Raw genomic sequence first — 18,367 nt, forward strand, 5'->3', positions numbered from 1 at the left:
TCTTGCCCCTGGTGTCTTTTTTGATGGAAATGCTTTTTAGTCACAACATAATGTGGTTAGAATGCACAAGGAGACTGTACTGTTTCAATTGAAAGCAAACTTGTATATAATGAGTCTGTATAGGGAGCAGAAAAAAACTTTTACTAAAAACAGATAAAGTATGTACCCTGTCAGCGGTGTAGCTAGGTGCCATGGTGCCCGGAGCAAGGGTATGTTTCGCGCCCCTCCCAAAATAAAATATTGTACACTGTAATGACCATTACACATAATGCCACACACTGTAATGCCCATTCCACATACCGCCACACACCGTAATGCCCATTACGCATAACACGACCCACCGTAATGCCCATTACACATAATGCCACCCACCATAATGCCCATTACAGAGAACTCCACCCAGCATAATGCGCATTACACATAATGCCACCCACCATAATGCCCATTACACATCATGCCACCCGCTGTAATGTCCAGTACTAACTATACCACACAACATAATGCCTAATACACACCGTAATGCTTATTACATATTATGCCACATAAATCTTGCTTACCTACATGCTATGGGTTTCATGCTCGATAGCAGGGGTTTCAGTGTTTCATGCTCCATGCTAGTGGTAGCATGATCTAGGCTGAGTAGAAGGGCAGCAGGGGCTGGGGGGTGGGGGCTACTTAAGGCTTCTCATGCTCTATGCCAAGGGTTGCATGCTCTAGGCCAGAGCAGCGGGGGGCAACATTGGCCAGGGGGGCCAGCAGGGCAGCAGGGGCAACTTAGGGGAGCACTGCCACTGCCAGTTTGACACAGCTGCAGCCACAGGGGATAAAGGGGGGTCACACTCAGAGCTGACTGAAGCCTGGAGCACAGCACAGTGCAGCGCGCACACAGTCAGAGGTTAGCACTGTCCAGCCAATCAGGAAGCGATTTCAGGTCCCTCAAAATATCTGCTAATAATGCCAGCGTACTTGGCTGTATTTGTATTTATTTATACTAAAAGAACAGTCGCTGTGAGTTACACTGGCATTTTTAGCAGATATTTTGAGGATCTCTCACAGCAACGTTGGCACTCACAGGGTTAAAGAATAAAAGACAATAAAGACAAAAATGATATTTGGCAAAAGTTGTGGTGGCTTGTTTTGTAAGAATACTGTAGGTTTATAAAGAGTGAACATGATGGTATACACAGTGAATCAGAGACCACACAACACAAACTATTGCAGATGTTTTATTATGTACTGTACACCTTCCAATTGTTGAAACTATCTAATCAGCCAATCATGTGGTAGCAGTTCGGTTCATAAAAACATACAAACAAGGTCAAGAAGTTCTTTTTAGACCAAATACCAGAATGGGGAATCATTGACATTGAATGTAAAAAGTATGTTGTTGCCACACAGAGTGGTTGAAGTATCTCATACCCTCCAACATCTGAAGGGCAGAAATCGGTTCACATTTGGGAAGGGGATGTGGCCAACGTGAAAGTAGGCATGGTCACACCCCCTTTCCACTTTCCAAATGTGTGCTAAGCAGTTTTTATTTTAAAGGGGCCTGCCCCTAGCTGTGTATATACAGTAGGGCGGAGTGAAAAAACTGAAATTGAGAAATTCAAAATCGGCTAGTGTGGGAAAGTTGTGACTTGACCTGAATAAGAAACGTGCAAAAGCTTTTTGATCTGAGTCAACATCTTCTGTTCTGGCAAGAGGCCTGAAGTTTCACTTTTTAGGTGAAAATGACGAAACCTATGAAGATGCTCCAATCTAGTTATAATTATGTCAGGATGTCTTAGAGTGGTTCATTAATATACTTTAGCATAGTAAAAAACAGTACGAGCTTGTCCTAGTGCAAATGACTGACTGGCGGGAGAAAAAATCCCTAATAATTGACCCATTTTCATGGTCACAATTGTGAATAAATGTGTGTTTTCTCCTGAACGTGTTTATAATAGAAGAAGCACAAATACTCTAAATGGAATTTCATTGACACTGTGTGAAATATAACACTGCATAATAGCCCTTAATCAGACCTGATCGCAGTACAAATTTGTTCTCAAAATGGGCAAAAAAATGCTGGACTGCAGGTGGGGCAGATGTAACATGTGCAGAGAGATTTAAGGTGGCCATACATCTACAGATTTATTGTCCGATCTGTCTGGTTGGAACAAAATCTTGGTAAAAGATGAGAGCAAATGACAGTTGACCATTTGCTTTGAAATGCTGAAAAACTGTCATTCAGATATTACCAGCTGTTTGTTCCAACCGGCCCAATCTGACAATCGATCTGTAGATGTATGGCCACCTTTAGATTTGTGTGAGTTATTTTGTTTCTGTGCAAGGTAAATACTGGCTGCATTATTTTTACACTGTAATTTAGATTTCAGTTTCAACACACCCCACCCAAATTTAACTCTCTCAGCACGTTACATCTGCCCCACCTGCAATGCAGCATTTGTTTTGCCCATTTTGAGAACAAATTTGTACTGGGATCAGGTCTGATTAAGGGCTATTATGCAGTGTTATATTTCACACAGTGTCACCGAAACACCATTTAGAGTATTTGTGCTTCTTCTATTATAAACACGTTCAGGAGAAAACAAACAATATTCACAATTGTGACCATGAAAATGGGTCAATTATTAGGGATTTTTCCTCCCACCAAAGTCATTCACTTTGCACTAGGACAATCTCGTACTCTCTTTTACTATGCTAAAGTATATTAATGAACCACTCTAAGACATCCTGACATAATTTTAACTAGATCGGAGCATCTTCATAGTTTTCGTCATTTTCACCAAAAAAGTGAAACTTCAGGCCTCTTGCCAGAACAGAAGATGTTGACTCAGATCAAAATGCTTTAGCGCGTTTCTTATTCAAGTCAAGTCACAACTTTTCCACACTAGCCGATTTTGAATTTCTCAATTTCATTTTTTTCACTCCGCCCTAATATACAGATCTATATCCATATCAGTAGCTACTTCTGCTTGCAGTACATGGCTGCTCACACTCACAGTTATACTGCACCACCACTGTCCTCCTGCTCACCTTCACTCTCTGGCTGCTGCCTCCATCCAGCAAAGGTGCCCTGCACTCAATGCAGCACTAGTTACAGTCAGACTCTGGGTGATGCACTTTTCCCTGGAGAGCACTTTCTCTGTTATTAGGTGCAGTAGGTTCATGCTGGCGGTAAGGATCTGCCTACAGGTAAGGCCCAATACAAATGGAAAAGAACAAGAAGAGGCTGCTGCTCTCCCCCCCCCCCCCCCTCCTCCCAGTCCTGAAGTGTGCTGCATTGTGTGACCCCCTGCAGTTGTACACATAGATACAGTATGCTTCTGCTGGTTGTGTCACTCTATCTGTGACAGGAGACTCGGGAGAGGTGTTCTTCTGCCGTGCCATGGAGGAATCAATGAGCAGGGGTAGGCGGGCCCGCTGACTCCACCTGCAGCACACTATGGGAGATGTATTATTGGCCAGCCACTCCCCCTCACACTGCTGAAAGAGCAGAGCCAGCCAGGCAACTCCCTGAGTCACTGGACTCTGAGCCACCTCAAAAACTGGTACTATCGGTACGGTTAGATTTAGTTGATACAGACCATTAAAAACCAATACTGTCCCGGCTAAATCAGTGCAGTTGGAGGGTATGGTATCTCAGACATTGTTGATCTTCTGGTTAATCTTTTCAAACACCGCAGTCTCTATAGTTTGCATAGACTGGTGTGCAAAACAAAAAAGATTTATTTCATGTGTGAAAATATATTTTTATTAAGAGTGGTCAGAAGAGAAAATAATTACTGGTCGAGATTTGCACAAATTAGACAATAATGTCCCTGTATCACAACACTACATGCGGTTCCTCTACTCTCAACTAAGAACAGGAAACAGAGGCTACACTGGGCATGAATTAACAAGAAACGAACAGTTGAAGACTGGAGAATCGTTGCATGGTCTGACATAATTTGTATCAAAAACAGATTTTCTGACACTAATCACCTCTATCAGAGAATTAGTGTTTTCTTAAAGATCATGTGTTCAACTGCTTTACTGTAAAAATCCATTTGCTCTAGCCCCTTCCTTCCTTATTTATCACGCCCTATCTTTAAATAAGACTTTGTGTTGGAACCTTTAACAATTTGTCTACCAGAAATGTTCCTGAACGTAAAGCAGGAAGTCTCTTCCTTATGTTTCAACTGGTATGCCTTAATGTGGACATCGCAATAACTTGATATCTTAACAGATTGTTGAAAGATGTCCAAATAAAGGACAGGATATACTTGCTTAGAAAATTGGCCTTAAAATGTATAATCTTGAAACCATATGGATTTTTCCAGAACAGAAGGGTGTCGTGAACTATAAAACTCAGAAATGCTATTCATTTGAGAACATTTATTTGAAGCTTGGCTTCCACTGGGGGTTCACAGGTTCAGTGAAGGATGACACCTCTAGTATCAGTTGGCTTATTCCATGTTTTATTTTATGGGCCCCTGTTGTAGTTTTTGTTATCAGTGGGTATTTACCATCTATAAGGAAATCAGTGCTGAGAATTGATAGCATAACAATTACTTTTAACAATTTAGATGGTTGTCTATCTGTGCTTGTGCAGGATCTATACTGCTCAGGTACAGTCCTGTTTTGTGGTGATGGTTGCAGTGACCCCTGGTTGGTATGCTGTGGCCATTTGAGAGCCAGTCATCCAGAATAGCCTGAGGATTATCCATATTACTGTTTATGCAGACAGTCTGATGCTGCATCCTCGGACACAGTGTGGATCAGATAAAACTGGTAGGTAAAATCAGGAAAACATGGTTAGGAAATGCAAAACATATCAGAAGGTGTATACAGTGTGTGTGTGTGTGTATGTGTGTGTGTGTGTGTGTGTGTGTATATATATATATATATATATATATATATATATATATATATATATATATATATATAACTTTGAACATAAAATAATTGTTTATGCCAGATAGAGTTATTCTGAAGCTGCTTATTTCTACTTACTAATTTCCTGCTAAATTTCAGGAGTTCAGACGGTTTGGTGCGAAAACACCCTATTATTAGAGAAGTCCCATGAGAATATTCTGATTGGTTCAGGCTGGGACAGTGAGGTGGCTAACTCAAGTAACAATGCACAACCTTAGTGGTATGCAGTGGAGTATTTATGAATACTTAATCATGTGAAACCTTGAAGTTGAAGGGCTGCAATTGCAGAGGACCACACCAGGTTCCTCTTCTGTCAGCTAAGGAAACAGGAAACAAAGGCAATATTGGGCACAGGATCTCTAAAAGTCAGCCATTGAGGATAGGAAAAACTTTGCCTGGTCTGGGAAATAATTTTTGCTGCTACTGTATATGCAGAAAGTAGTGTCATGGGGCCTAGACACAGGGCAATTTCAGGGCATTTTCTAAGCGATCTCACTAGATCTAGACCATAGATATAGGTATGTGCAGCCCCGCGTGTCGCTATCGCCCGTCAATTTAGATTCAGCATGCTGGATAAATCTAGTTAATCGGCAGTCAGGGCTAGTGATCTCACCAGAGAACACTGGCCCTGACAGATCGCTCAGCACACATCACTGACACATCGCTGTGCAGGGATGTGTGCTGAGCGATCTTGCAGAGTGATCCTGATCAGTCAACATTGTTCAGACATCTCTCCGTGTGTAGGCCCATTCAGACTTTAGTGTAAACAAACGGAATTCATGTAATCATCATGCTTTGTGTCAATTCAGGTGGTGGTGGAATATTGGAGTGGGGAATTTTATCTTTGCACACATTATGCCCCTTAATACAAACTTGTTTATCGGCGTACACCTGTGCAGATTCCTAAGAGCAGTTTGGGAAGAAAAAGAGTAGGTGCAGCATTCAGAATTCTTTTTGCAGTTCAGCATTTTAGCTTAGTTTACAGTAGCTGGAAGCAATAAAAAAAAAAAACATACATATTCAGCCACAAGCATTTCAATTCATAAATTTTGCATTTATTCCTTCAGAGCTGAAAGGCTTTTACATTGCTGTTCTTATAACATGTTGCAAACATTAACGTCTTAAACTAAATATTTACTACATTAATTAAATCTTGAAAATTGTGTAGGTCAGCTTCAAACAAAAATAATGAAAATAAATATGCACCCTGCGTAAGTAGGTCTTTTTTGCTTCACTTTTTTGCATCGATCAATTACAATTTTATTTGGTACTCTTTACTTAGAAGGGCGCCCATCTCGGCCATCTCGGGCATTGAATGCACTAAAAAATCAGGTGCGATGCGACAGACGAGATGCCCGAGATTTCCCATAGGGAACAATGTTAAATGTCTCAATTGACCTGATTTTCCTGTTCAATGCCTCAATTGACCCAATTTTTCCATAGGAAACAATGTTAAATGGGCCACAGAGGCCAAATAGGCACCCTGAAGTGAATAATGGCCACCCGAATTGTTAACGCCACCCCACGATCAACGTCAACCCGATGCGTGGCGAGCGGCGGCGGTACGCGTCCTACGACCTTTTCATACCCCCACTATCCACGTCGGCGTGGAGTTGAGAATAGAAAGTGTGGCGAGCGCAGCGAGCCACCGAGCCCGAAGCGTGGCGAGGGGACGCGGATACCTTCACAGGTATCCGCGTCCCCTCGCGGGCTTCACAGCTGTCCGCGTACCCTCGCGGGGCTCGCTGCGCTCGCCACGCTTCGGGCTCGGTGGCTCGCTGCGCTCGCCACACTTTCTATTCTCAACTCCACGCCGACGTGGATAGTGGGGGTATGAAAAGGTCGTAGGACACGTACCGCCGCCCCTCGCGGGCTCGCTGCGCTCGCCACGCATCGGGTTGACGTTGATCGTGGGGTGGTGTTAACAATTCGGGTGGCCATTATACACTTCAGGGTGCCTATTTGGCCTCTGTGGCCCATTTAACATTGTTTCCTATGGAAAAATCGGGTCAATTGAGGCATTGAACAGGAAAATTGGGTCAATTGAGACATTTAACATTGTTCCCTATGGGAAATCTCGGGCATCTCGTCGGTTGATCGCACCCGATTATTTAGTGCATTCAATGCCCGAGATGCCCAAGATTTTTTACTAACGATGCCCACGATCAAAATCGTGGGCGCCCTTCTAAGTAAAGAGTACCTTTTATTTAATGGTTTGCTGCATATTAGCAACATGAGCCAGGTTGTGTTTTTTTGGAATATTTGATGTTGCAGTTTTTTTAAGTAATTGAGAATTGCCATTTAAAAATAAGATCTAAACCTCCCATGTTGTCTTGCTTTACGTATATATATTTTTAATTCCAGTTGGATTTTGTAAGTTATCTACGGAGTACTTTTGATAATATAGCTGTTTACCCTGTTGGTTCTTTGGTAAACAATATGAAAGCTGCTGCTTATTATTCACTGTTTTGAGTATAAGAAAAACAATTCAAACTGAAATCCATCAAGGCACAGTGAATAAAGAAATTACAGATCAAGGATGGTGATTTGAGGGTACTTTGTTAAATTACCAGAACTGGTTTTTGTTCATTTTAATAACAACAATACTTTAATTAAAAATAATTGTCAGGTTTAATAAAGTAGTTGTATATCTACAAAAGTTTTAACTCATACCAACCAATCACATTGGTATGATTTACAGGAAATGTGTACATATGTATTTTATTGAATTACAGAAATGTGATTGATCGGTTGCACATGTTCATGTATTGAATGGGAGCTTGACCGAGTCCAGGGACAAGTAATTGTTGGTAGACCATACACTAGGGCACTGACAGTTGCAAAGGGTGACAAATATCCCCATCAGCAGTGCTTCAAAGCAGAAAAATGGGCCTGATTCTGGATCACTCACAATAGCAAATTCTCTCTTTAATGGACAAAACCATGTGCACTGCAGGTGGGGCAGATGTAATATGTGCAGAGAGAGTTAGATTTGGGTGTATTTTGTTTCTGTTCAGGGTAAATACTGGCTTCTTGGTACTTATATGTTAGTTGGGCGCCCACTAAGCTATTTGCTTAGTTTTACGTGTCCCCTCCGCTCGCCGCGCTTCGAACTCGGTGGCTCACTGCGCTCGCCACACTATATAAAATCAACTCCATGCCGACATGAATAGTGGGGGTATGAGCGTACTTAGTATAGTAGGCTCCCAACTAACATATAAGTACCCTTTTTTTTTTACACTGCAATATACAGATGGGTCTGTTCCCATCTTTGCAGGGGATGGCGCTGGCGTCGCCAGCCGCCATCCCCCGCCAGCGCCATGGCGATCGTGAGAAGGGGACGCACGCGCACGAGAGGCGCGCGCGCCCCCTTCCGACGGCGCTTCCAAACGTTTCCCCGGGTCCCCGCCGGCTTGCCGGCGGTAAACCGGGGTCCCCGCCGCCTGCCCGCATCCCCCCTAACCCCCCCCTAACCCCGTCCGTCTCCCTGAGGCGGAGACGGACAGGGTTTCCGCCACGCTAGCGACGGAGACTGAGACGCACGCGCGTCTCAGTCTCCTCGCTGGCGAGGCTGCTGGCGGGTCGCCAGCGCGTACGTTCTGGCGACCCGCCAGCAAGGATGTGCATAGGCACATACTGTACTGTAGATATCAGTTTGAAGTACAAGCCCCACCTAAATCTCTTTGCACATGCTACATCTGCCCCACCTGCAGTGCACATGGTTTTGTCAATTAAAGAGAGAAATTGCTTTTACAAGTGGACTAGAATCAGGCACAAGTCCCCTTAGTAGTTTATCCAGGCCCCTTCACTAAATCTGGGCTCAGGTAATTAGCACCCACTCTGTTCCTTTTGGTGCTACTGCACTGAAGTGAAAGGAAAAAGGTGGTGCCCATGAGTCATGGTTTGGTATCCCCTGCCAAGAGTGAAGGAGGAGCCGGTGACTGAACAAACACGGTAAGTAGGAGCTGCAATTTAGTTCTTTGTGATACTGTCTCTAATACTCCACACAGAGTGTAAATGTTGCAAAGTATTAATTATTGCTTGTATGTTGACTGCAATGTTCATCTTATTTAATTGAAGAGTGAGTACTCTACTGTATCTTTAGTGGAATACAGATTACAAAGGAAATAAAAGGAAATATGTACTGTAGTTTTGCAGGATCCTTAGATAAATAAGCAGCTCTCTCAGTTTATTGTTAATTATTCCGTTTTGTCTAGGCGTTTATTATATATTATCAAAAAGGCTTATTATAATTGGGTGTTCTTCCACTGTTTTTTCAAGTGCACCGCATGTCTTTATATTTCAAGTAAATTATTATGGCTGCAAGTGTTCAAAGTTGCTTGTCTTTAGTATAATCTAAAATAGTTTATGAACAACTAAACTGATTAGGAAAACAAATGTAAATGCAAAATAAGAAACAAGCTTGATGTTTCAGTCTCCAGGGAGTATGATGGATTAATGTTTTTATTCATCCCTGTAGCAACAAGCCTGTAAGGCTCTAATTTATCTACTCTACCTCATATGCGTCTGTGAATATCTAATTATACATTGTCTGTACATAATGTTTAGTTTTGTTAAGCGCTGTTTCCAAAGCTTTGCACTAGATGTACAGTGTGAATTTGGGCCATGGCACTGAAGGTCAGCAATGAACTTGGCTGCAGCCGACAACAAAAATTGCATCTCTTTTTTCCCTTTTACAATAAAATGTATTTATTTTTTATGTAAGGAAACTAAAAGCATTATTAGATATACCAACCGTTAAAATACTACTACAATAAACTTTGAAATCAAGATTTTTTTTATAAACGAATTCCCTGTGACAGCTGCCTCAGGTTGTATCATTATATTCAAACCCCAAGTTGTAAGCTCCATCCATCTTGTAGCTGTGATGTCTACAAAGACAGAAATAATGATTGCTAAATTTCAAATATTTCAATCTTTCAAGCTGTTAATCAATTTGACCTTTTGGGAACTGTGTAAAGGACAAATGAAATAAATAAATATATATATATATATATATATATATATATATATATATATATATATATATATATATATATATATATATATATATATATATATACAGATGTGTCCTCACTTTCCTTTGCTCAATAATAGGGCCAAACACCCCTCTATTTCATGTCAATGGATCCATTTTCTTCTATTCTCTTCATACTACTGGGTGACCAGTGTACTGCTTGTAATCTACAAATTTGAAAGTTTCATCAAAAGATTTCTGGCAATCTATAATTAAATGATATATGTTATGATAAGAACGCAGGATGACCTTGGATAATGAACTCAGTAGAGGGGTTCAATGTCCAGGTGCTTAATCAGGGTGCACCCACAGCTTTTCTATTAAATAAATGAAATAACACTTTACAGTGAGCACAAATAAAATAAATAAACAGCTAACCCCTGTGCAAAGCACTATATTACTGCTTCGACCCTCACTATACTTAGGCAGCCACGCAGCAAATGAGTCACAAAGTCTCTCACTCTGGCCTGCTTCCTGCAGATATATCACAGGCTCTAGCTATGCTTGGCTGGTTGGCATAGCTTAGCTTCACAAATGCAGTATCAGGTTTTCTGGTTCTCACCATCTCCTGCAGGTAAGAATGTTTCCATGCCCCCAGTGGCCTCTAAACTCGGCAGGCACTGACTGCTAGAATCCCAACTGGGTGCTGACTGGTAGGACCCCAACTGGGCTCTATCTTCAAATGCAGCAACCAACAGTGGTCTGATACCATTTCTGTTACTTGTATAGGTGGATACTGAATCACTTACTCATCAGCACAAACGTTGCTGATATTGTGGTAAATGTTAGCAAAAATGGAGCTAAGTAATTTAAACTAGAATTTAAACTGTACCCTCTGTCTGTCTCTTCCACTCCCACTGTACTCTCCCATATGTGCTGTTCGTCAAATAAAGCAGTTTGTCATAGATCATTGTATTACAGGGTACTGTATGTATAACAATTTGATTTTATGCTGTTAACCACATTGTTTGTCTGCAACTGTTTTTCTGAAAAGCAAAAATAGATGTAATCACTCCTATATTTCTTTATAATCCTTTACGAACATTTTGAGGTAGGACGCACAACTTTACATGAAACTCCATGAGAGTTGCACTTCAACCACTGTCATGTATCAGTATGAACAGGGCTGGTGTAAGACTTCCCTGGACCATAGGCAATCTTCATCCAACTGCCCCTGCCGCAACCCCCACACTACCACCAATTAGATTAAGCTCTCGTGAGCAGGGCCCTCTTCCCTCTTGTGCTTTTTTCTCTTACTGCAATCATTTTTGATGGCTGCAAATCCTGGGGTTTTCTGTCACCCTTATACTTATTTCAGTGCCATCTGCTGATGCAGCGCTGAAGATCCTAAGTGGCACCATATAAATACAGGATAATAATACCCACTTTCCAGCTCCTCAAGTAAAAGCTTTGATATGACATCCTAAAAGTTCTACGACTCTCACCTGCATTAAGTACAAGGATGTCTTCCTCATAGACCTCCTTAATTTAGTGATAGGCACCTGCTTTCTCCATCTATATATTTAATTTAATTTTCGGTACTTATGTATTATCTGGGCTCCCATGTTAAATGCACCCCATTTTTTCATACCCCTACTATCCAACTACACATGGAGTTGATTTTATATAGTGTGGCCGAAGCGTGGCGAGCGCAGCGGTCTCATAAGAAAATCGGGAGCCCAGATATTACATAAGTGCCGAATTTTCATCAAACAAAGATAATAGAATACAGAAAAATTGAAATTAGGGGGGGGGGGGGGATCCAATATATAACAATAAAGAGCACAACACAGTGATCAGCAAAAGAATAAGACATTATAATAAACATAGGAGATAGGGAAATATAGCCCCGATAGCATCAGGTATCAGGTGCTTCGTTCAGACTAAACTGCAAAGGGGATGACCTGGAGGGCTGAGATATCAGGGCCACTCCCTCCCCATCTGTAACATAGTTATGCCAGGCCATCCATTTCACAATTGGGGAGGAGGGTGTAGATGAGTATGGGATAAATTCGGTTTCCATTGTAAAGTGAAATTCGATTTTATGAAAAACTTTTATCACCATCGGAGGTAAAGGATTCTTCCATGCTTGGCCTAGTGTGGCCCTTGCCGCGATACACATTTGTCCTAGCAAATATCTACAATGGGGTGGAACTTTCGGGGGGGTAGAGGTGCAATAATGCTATTGTTGGGGCTGGTTGAGGGCGAGGCCCATGTCCTTATTGATCAGCTTAAAAACATCCATCCAATAATTATGCAATAAGGGGCAGGACCAAAAGACATGATAGAGGTGGCCTACCTCACCGCAGCCCCTCCAGCAATGTTTGGAGCAGGACGGCCAGTAGGTATGTAACCTATCAGGCGTGAGGTACAATCTGTTGAGCAGTTTGACATGCATCGCCGCGTGATTTACGCATTTAGACATCTGAAAGGACGAACTATATAGATACGTTCCCATTGGGAATCCGATAACATAATGTCGAGAATTTTCTCCCAGCGAAGCTGAGCATACCATACCATACGTCATACCAGAAAGAGATTTCCCCACCCGCCCTAGCTGTTGTTAAATGAGATCGGACAGAGTTAGCTACACCACTGGGGGGGAGTGGGGGGAGGCAGGCTCTGGAACCAGTGTCGGATCTGAATATAATGAAACAGTTTACTGGCTGGGATGGCAAAGCGGTCCTGAAGCTGAGGGAAAGTGAGCAAATTAGTTCTGTCTAATATGTCACCCAGTACACGTCAGACCTTCTTTCTCTGCTGCAAATTGGCAGCACAAACGATTACAAAGACAGCGTTCCCCGGCTGTTGGGAGAGAGGGCCGCTGGTCATCAGCAGCCCCCTTCTCCCCATGGCCTGCTCAACCCTGAGCAATTAATTGTGACAAGCCTGAGATCTGGAGATGATTGCCACAATTACTTTTAGATGTGTGGGCTCCCCTTTTTGGCAATCCCAATCAAAAATTAATAGGGATCGCCAATCGATTGCTTAATGAGATTTTTAAACATGCTTAATAATCTGGTATAATCTGCAGATCTTTTTTTATATGTGTGGGCCTTCCCAATTCGTTGTCTTCATCTGTTTATGGGCCCCATACATCAGCAATCACAATTAATGGATTTCCAGATCCAGGGATTTTTTGGCCAGATAAATGGATTCTACAATCTATTTGACTTGCCCACACATTACAGATTTATGTCAGTGATCGGCAGATTTTTCCATCTAAAGATTGCATCTTCATATCTGGAAAATGCCCAATCGATTGTCATTTCAGGTGTTCATAATGTAAATAGATGAAGAAGACGAATTGGGAATGCCCACACATATAAAAAAGATCCACAGATAATACCAGATTATTAAGCATGTTTAAAAATCTGATTAAGCAATCGATTGGCGATCCCTATTAATTTTTGATTGTGATTGCCAAAAGGGGGAGCCCCCACATCTAAAATTAATTGTGGCAATCATCTCCTGATCTCAGGATTGTCACAATTAATTGCTGATGTATGGGGACCATTACTTGTCACTTGCAAACAAAGGGGTATTCAATTCAATGGTAAGTGATTCCAAATGGATTACCCTCTTTGTGTATTACTGTGAGCGCATTCGCAGACATAGGTAGGATTTCACTCGGGCAGGATGGCCCAGTAAGCAGGTCTGAATCGGGTCCTATATCTTAACATAATTAAGTATAGAAAATTCAGCAAGTAAAGATATGGCAACTAGTTAAATCTGTGAAGGGTTATTATGGAAACTTTTAACTTGCTATAATTTTATTTCTCATTTATATACTTAAAAAGTACATTATTATGTAGGATTGCTACATGTCTGTTAAGACTGGATTTTAAATTTTTACTTACAGCCAAGACACAGATACAGAGGTAGAGAGGTAAAAGTCTTTGATGTAAAGCCAAAAGCTGTGTTTTCTATGCTAAATCAATCCTATTTCAATCCATCAGATGTCTCCAGAAAAAGTACCTTCTTACTACTTTTCTATCAACATAAAAGAACAGAACTTGGATGATTTTTTTTTTTTTTTTTAAATTTCTGTTAGTTCTTTTTAACTGTATACTGTATATCGCAAATTGAGAAAAAAATGTTTTTCTGCAACAATTCCAAAGTTGCACATTTATGTTCCAATATGTTTGTCAAGCTGTTATAATAATACAAAATGATCCCAAAAGACTATAATAACATTTTGTCATGACTGTGTATTTACCTGACTAGATTGTCTTTTCACATAAACTGTAATTTTCCTTTTCAATCGCAAAGCAAGAAATGTAAGAATACAAAAGGAAATTGTGCGCTTAACCTTTTGCACCTGGTAGAAAAGTTCAATTTTGCAGAAAGCATTTTAAATTAAAATATTTTCTTTGGAAAGTTCAAATCCCAAGCTGTAGAATCTTATTATAGTCCTGTAATTGGCTAGTTTCTATATTAACATAAAGGAAATCATGTTCTGACTCTTTCAGACAGGTACACCACATTGAATCAGAGTTAGCAGTGTCTCTTGGCTAATGTCAATTTATGACCCTCAGGCATCATCTGACACAATTCTCTGATTCGTCGACCCATCAGCACTGCCAATCTGCCAATGTCATCTGCCTGACCAACAGCCAGCATTGATCAGTGATCCATAAGGGAAATTAGACATGTTGAAAATGCCCCATTTCAATCATTTTGATTCCCTGACTCTGCTTGGACCTTGCCCAAATACATGTCGTTGATGTACAGATGTGTTCACATACCACACTTCCATTCTCATATCGCACCAAATAACCAAGAACTTTGCATTAATCCTAAACATTCAGTTCATTATAAGCAAACTTGATGATGCAAATTTATGGAAACAGTAGCACAATGTATTATGAGCTTCCCGGCCGCTCTCACTCAGAGCTGTGCTGCAGCTCCCTCTCTATGCAGCCCAGCAGCTCCTGTCTCCCAGCAGCTACATGCAGGGGTGAATGTGCTGCTAGGCAACTAGGACATTGGGCTGCTTCCACATTCCTGGTTACCTAGCTACTCCTTGGAAGTGCTGCTACATGCAGCACTTCACCTGTTCTTCATTCTTTAAATAATTACCTACCTCCTTTGGGTCTACTGTTGTTTGGTGGCTTTCACTATAAATTGATGTCTGAATAGCACTTCCCTGCCAATCATAGTTTGTGTTGCCTACACTTATATCTGCCCCCTGTCTGTGTGGTGACATTTAGTGTCCACATGGATACTCTGTCAGTCTTTTAACTTGTTCTGCTGGTGCTGATCTGGAATCTGGCTATCCTGTACCCCCTGTCCAGCTGGTGCTGCTCCACAATCTGGCTTACCTGTACTACCTGTCCTGTCAGTACTGCTCCACAAGCTGGCAAACCAGTACCACCTGTCCGGATGATGCTGTTCTACCAACCCATTATCCTGTGTAACCTTGCTGTTGAAGTTGCTCCATCATCCATATGAGTCACATATAGCACTCCAAGAATACACCCACAATTTTTTCTTGATTAGCTGCTATAGCCTGAGAGTGTAAGACCTGGCAGACGCTCAAGTACCAGTGTATGTGTACAGTTCTGATGGAACAAAAGGGGCTGTTATATGCTAGAACAGTGGTATAACTATAGTGCTTGGGAGAGCCAGCACCAGCGGGGTCTGTGAGCGCCATGGGTTAATGCGTTCTCTCCACAGCGTTCTTCATAGTGCTGCAGGTTATCATGCCTGCACAGTGGCGCACCGAGCCACCAGCTACCATGAACAGAGCCACCCCCTGCAATGCAATGAGCCGCCTGCTCCTGAGCATCCTGCAACGCAACGAGCCTCAGAGACTCAGCATGAGTCCAGGCCTCCCTTAGTCTCTCTCCCATAATGCTACCAGGAAAGAGATGATTCAGTAACATCCATTCAATGTCTGTCTCTCCTGCAGCACAAGGATAAGCCGCTGTGAGTAGAGATTGAACCAGAACTAGCGGATGCCAATAGGCCACATAACTGACAGGGAGCAAGTGGCGAAGGAGAGGACAACAGTATGTGGAGCACAGTAGAGAAGCAATTTGGAATGGGGGGGAGCCTAATTTAGAGAAAGAGCTGCATTAGTTGATATAAAATGTGGGAGGGCCTGTGGGAGAGTAGTGTCATGGTCAGAGCTGCATTGGTTATGGCGTCATGGGAAGAGCTGCATCATTGGCAGAGCTGCGTTGTGTATGGCGTCAGGGGGAGAGCTGCATCAGGTAGAGCTGGGTCAGGCACAGGATCAGGGGAGAGCCGCATCAGAGATATGGCATCAGGAGCAGAGCTGTGCAAGGGGTATGGCATCAGGGGGAGAGCTGCATAAGGGGTATGGTTCCGGGGGCAGAGCTGCTCAGCGGTAGAGCGGTATGGCAGCAACTGGGGAGGTGTATCAGCAGTAAGGGATATTTCGAATTCATTTAATTTTACTGTTGCCATGGATGGGGTAGAGGGGGGTGCCACAAGCTTTCTGTCAAGGGGGAGCAAAATTTATAGTTACACCACTGGGCTAGAAGACCTCTCCTGCATATCTATAGTGGTCTCATCAAAGTAAATAGAAATATAACACAATGGAGATAAAATTGTGCAGCACAATAACCGCACCATATAAGTGTACAAGGATAGTTGTATGTTTTTAAGCTGGAATAAATTTACATATGTGTCTAGAAAAAAAAAGGATATTAAATTAAATAGATTATTTTGTATAGATTAAAAGGAACACATTCATGAATTACTTGATATGAATATGGATTATCCAATAAAATAAAACATTGTTCTTCAAATACAGTAGGCAGTGTTGTATGGACCACACGAATGTACAGTATATATTAGAAATATATTTGTACTGTATATGATGTTAATTATACAAGTAGTGCAAACTAATGTATAGGCTGTATCTACTGTATGCAGATGATTTTATTTAGGAAAATATTTTTATTTTCTCTTTTATGTTTTTATTTCTACATAGGAAGAAGCAATCCATGGCTTTAACATTGGCAATTATCTTGAGTACATGAAAAGCCTTGAACAGAATTACAGACCAATGGTCGTAAAAGAAATGAGAAGTTTTACATTTAAATGAAAAATCAAGAATAAAATGTTTATTACAGACTGCACTGATCTTTGTTTGAAAATGTATAGAGAAAAATAACATTGATCTATTTGTATGCTATGTGTGAGTCTATATACTTTATGTATTTAATTAATTTTACTTATTTTTTTGTCCTTAGTGGTGTTTTATGATCTATATAAGTAACTATAGGAAACTGCAGTGGAATATACAATGTTTACATGTACTGTTTAGGAAAGGTGATTTGACTAACTTTTTTAAAGCAATCAAATAAATTATTTATTTTTCTAATTATGTACTATGTGGAATTTAATTTTAGTTCTTGTCCCCACATCAATCACTGGGGTAAGTTTACTAAGATGGGAGCTCTATTGAAGATGGAATGTTGCTGTGGGCAACTAAGCATATTTTATCTATTATCTTCTAGAAGGTGCTAACAAAATATGAAGTATAATTTTTTTTTTTGGTTGCTATGGGCAACATCCCATCTTCAATAGAACTCCCATCATATTATATTTACCCCATTGTGTCTGACCCATACTGATTATCCTCACGGGAACATTGACATTTTCAATATCAACATTTCAACAATGATTACAACTGTTGTAATTGTGGCATCATCATTGCAATTGTTGACATTAAGGGGCAGATTCAGACCTGATCGCAGGGCTACAACCTCCCTGTCTAAGTGGGAACCCGCCCCTGTGTACCGCTGCAAATGGCATTGCGGCAATGTGAAGAGGTGGGGTTCCTTTTGAAATCAATCAGCATTGAAAGGTATCCCCCCCCCCTATATGCACCACTGCATAAGCCGACTTATGCGTCCCTCCCTCCCAACTAGGGATGCCAATCCCGGAGCATTTTTTTCAATTCCTGGATTGAAAAATGATCAATCCTGGTATCTCCAGGATTAGCGTCTCTAATAATAATAAAACAAATTACCCCACTCCTCAAACTGCCCGCCCAGCACATGTCATTATAAAATCCCACTAAGCCCGCCCGCAACCCCGACAATCCTCCCATCCGCCCTGTAAGTGACAGTGCAGTCACTTACATCAGTGGTAACAGGCAGGAGTCTGTCTCCTGTGGACAGGCAGCTAGGGGCGAGACAGCGGGCGTGTGGCCCAGTGTCTGGGTTTGGGATCGGAGCAGTGATCTGTGCTGACAGGCATGACGGCGGCTGGGCTGCGCAGCGTGATGTGATGTCAGGGGACACGCAGCACAGCCTGGGCGCCACCATGCCTGTCAGCACAGATCACTGTCCTCAACAGCGGCACCGCCGGGGGAGCAGTAGCAGTAAGCCGGGCAGCATCTAAGCCATATACTAAGGTGCTCAGCACTGC

The 18,367-nt window shown here is 41.8% G+C and overlaps 1 protein-coding gene across 2 annotated transcripts in view; it reads left to right on the plus strand.

The window, feature by feature from the left end:
* Positions 1 to 17,315, plus strand: part of TBC1D32 (TBC1 domain family member 32) — a 386,630-nt gene extending 369,315 nt beyond the window's left edge. For both annotated transcript variants that reach the window (XM_083176796.1, XM_083176797.1), the window contains one exon: positions 16,923 to 17,315. In XM_083176796.1, the coding sequence (XP_083032922.1) occupies positions 16,923 to 17,036 (114 nt within the window). In that variant the 3' untranslated portion in view covers positions 17,037 to 17,315. The remainder of the gene's footprint in view (positions 1 to 16,922) is intronic.
* The last annotated feature ends 1,052 nt before the right edge of the window (positions 17,316 to 18,367 follow it).

Source organism: Crinia signifera, chromosome 3 (assembly GCF_055691185.1).
Source record: "Crinia signifera chromosome 3, ASM5569118v1, whole genome shotgun sequence".
NCBI lineage: Eukaryota > Metazoa > Chordata > Amphibia > Anura > Myobatrachidae > Crinia > Crinia signifera.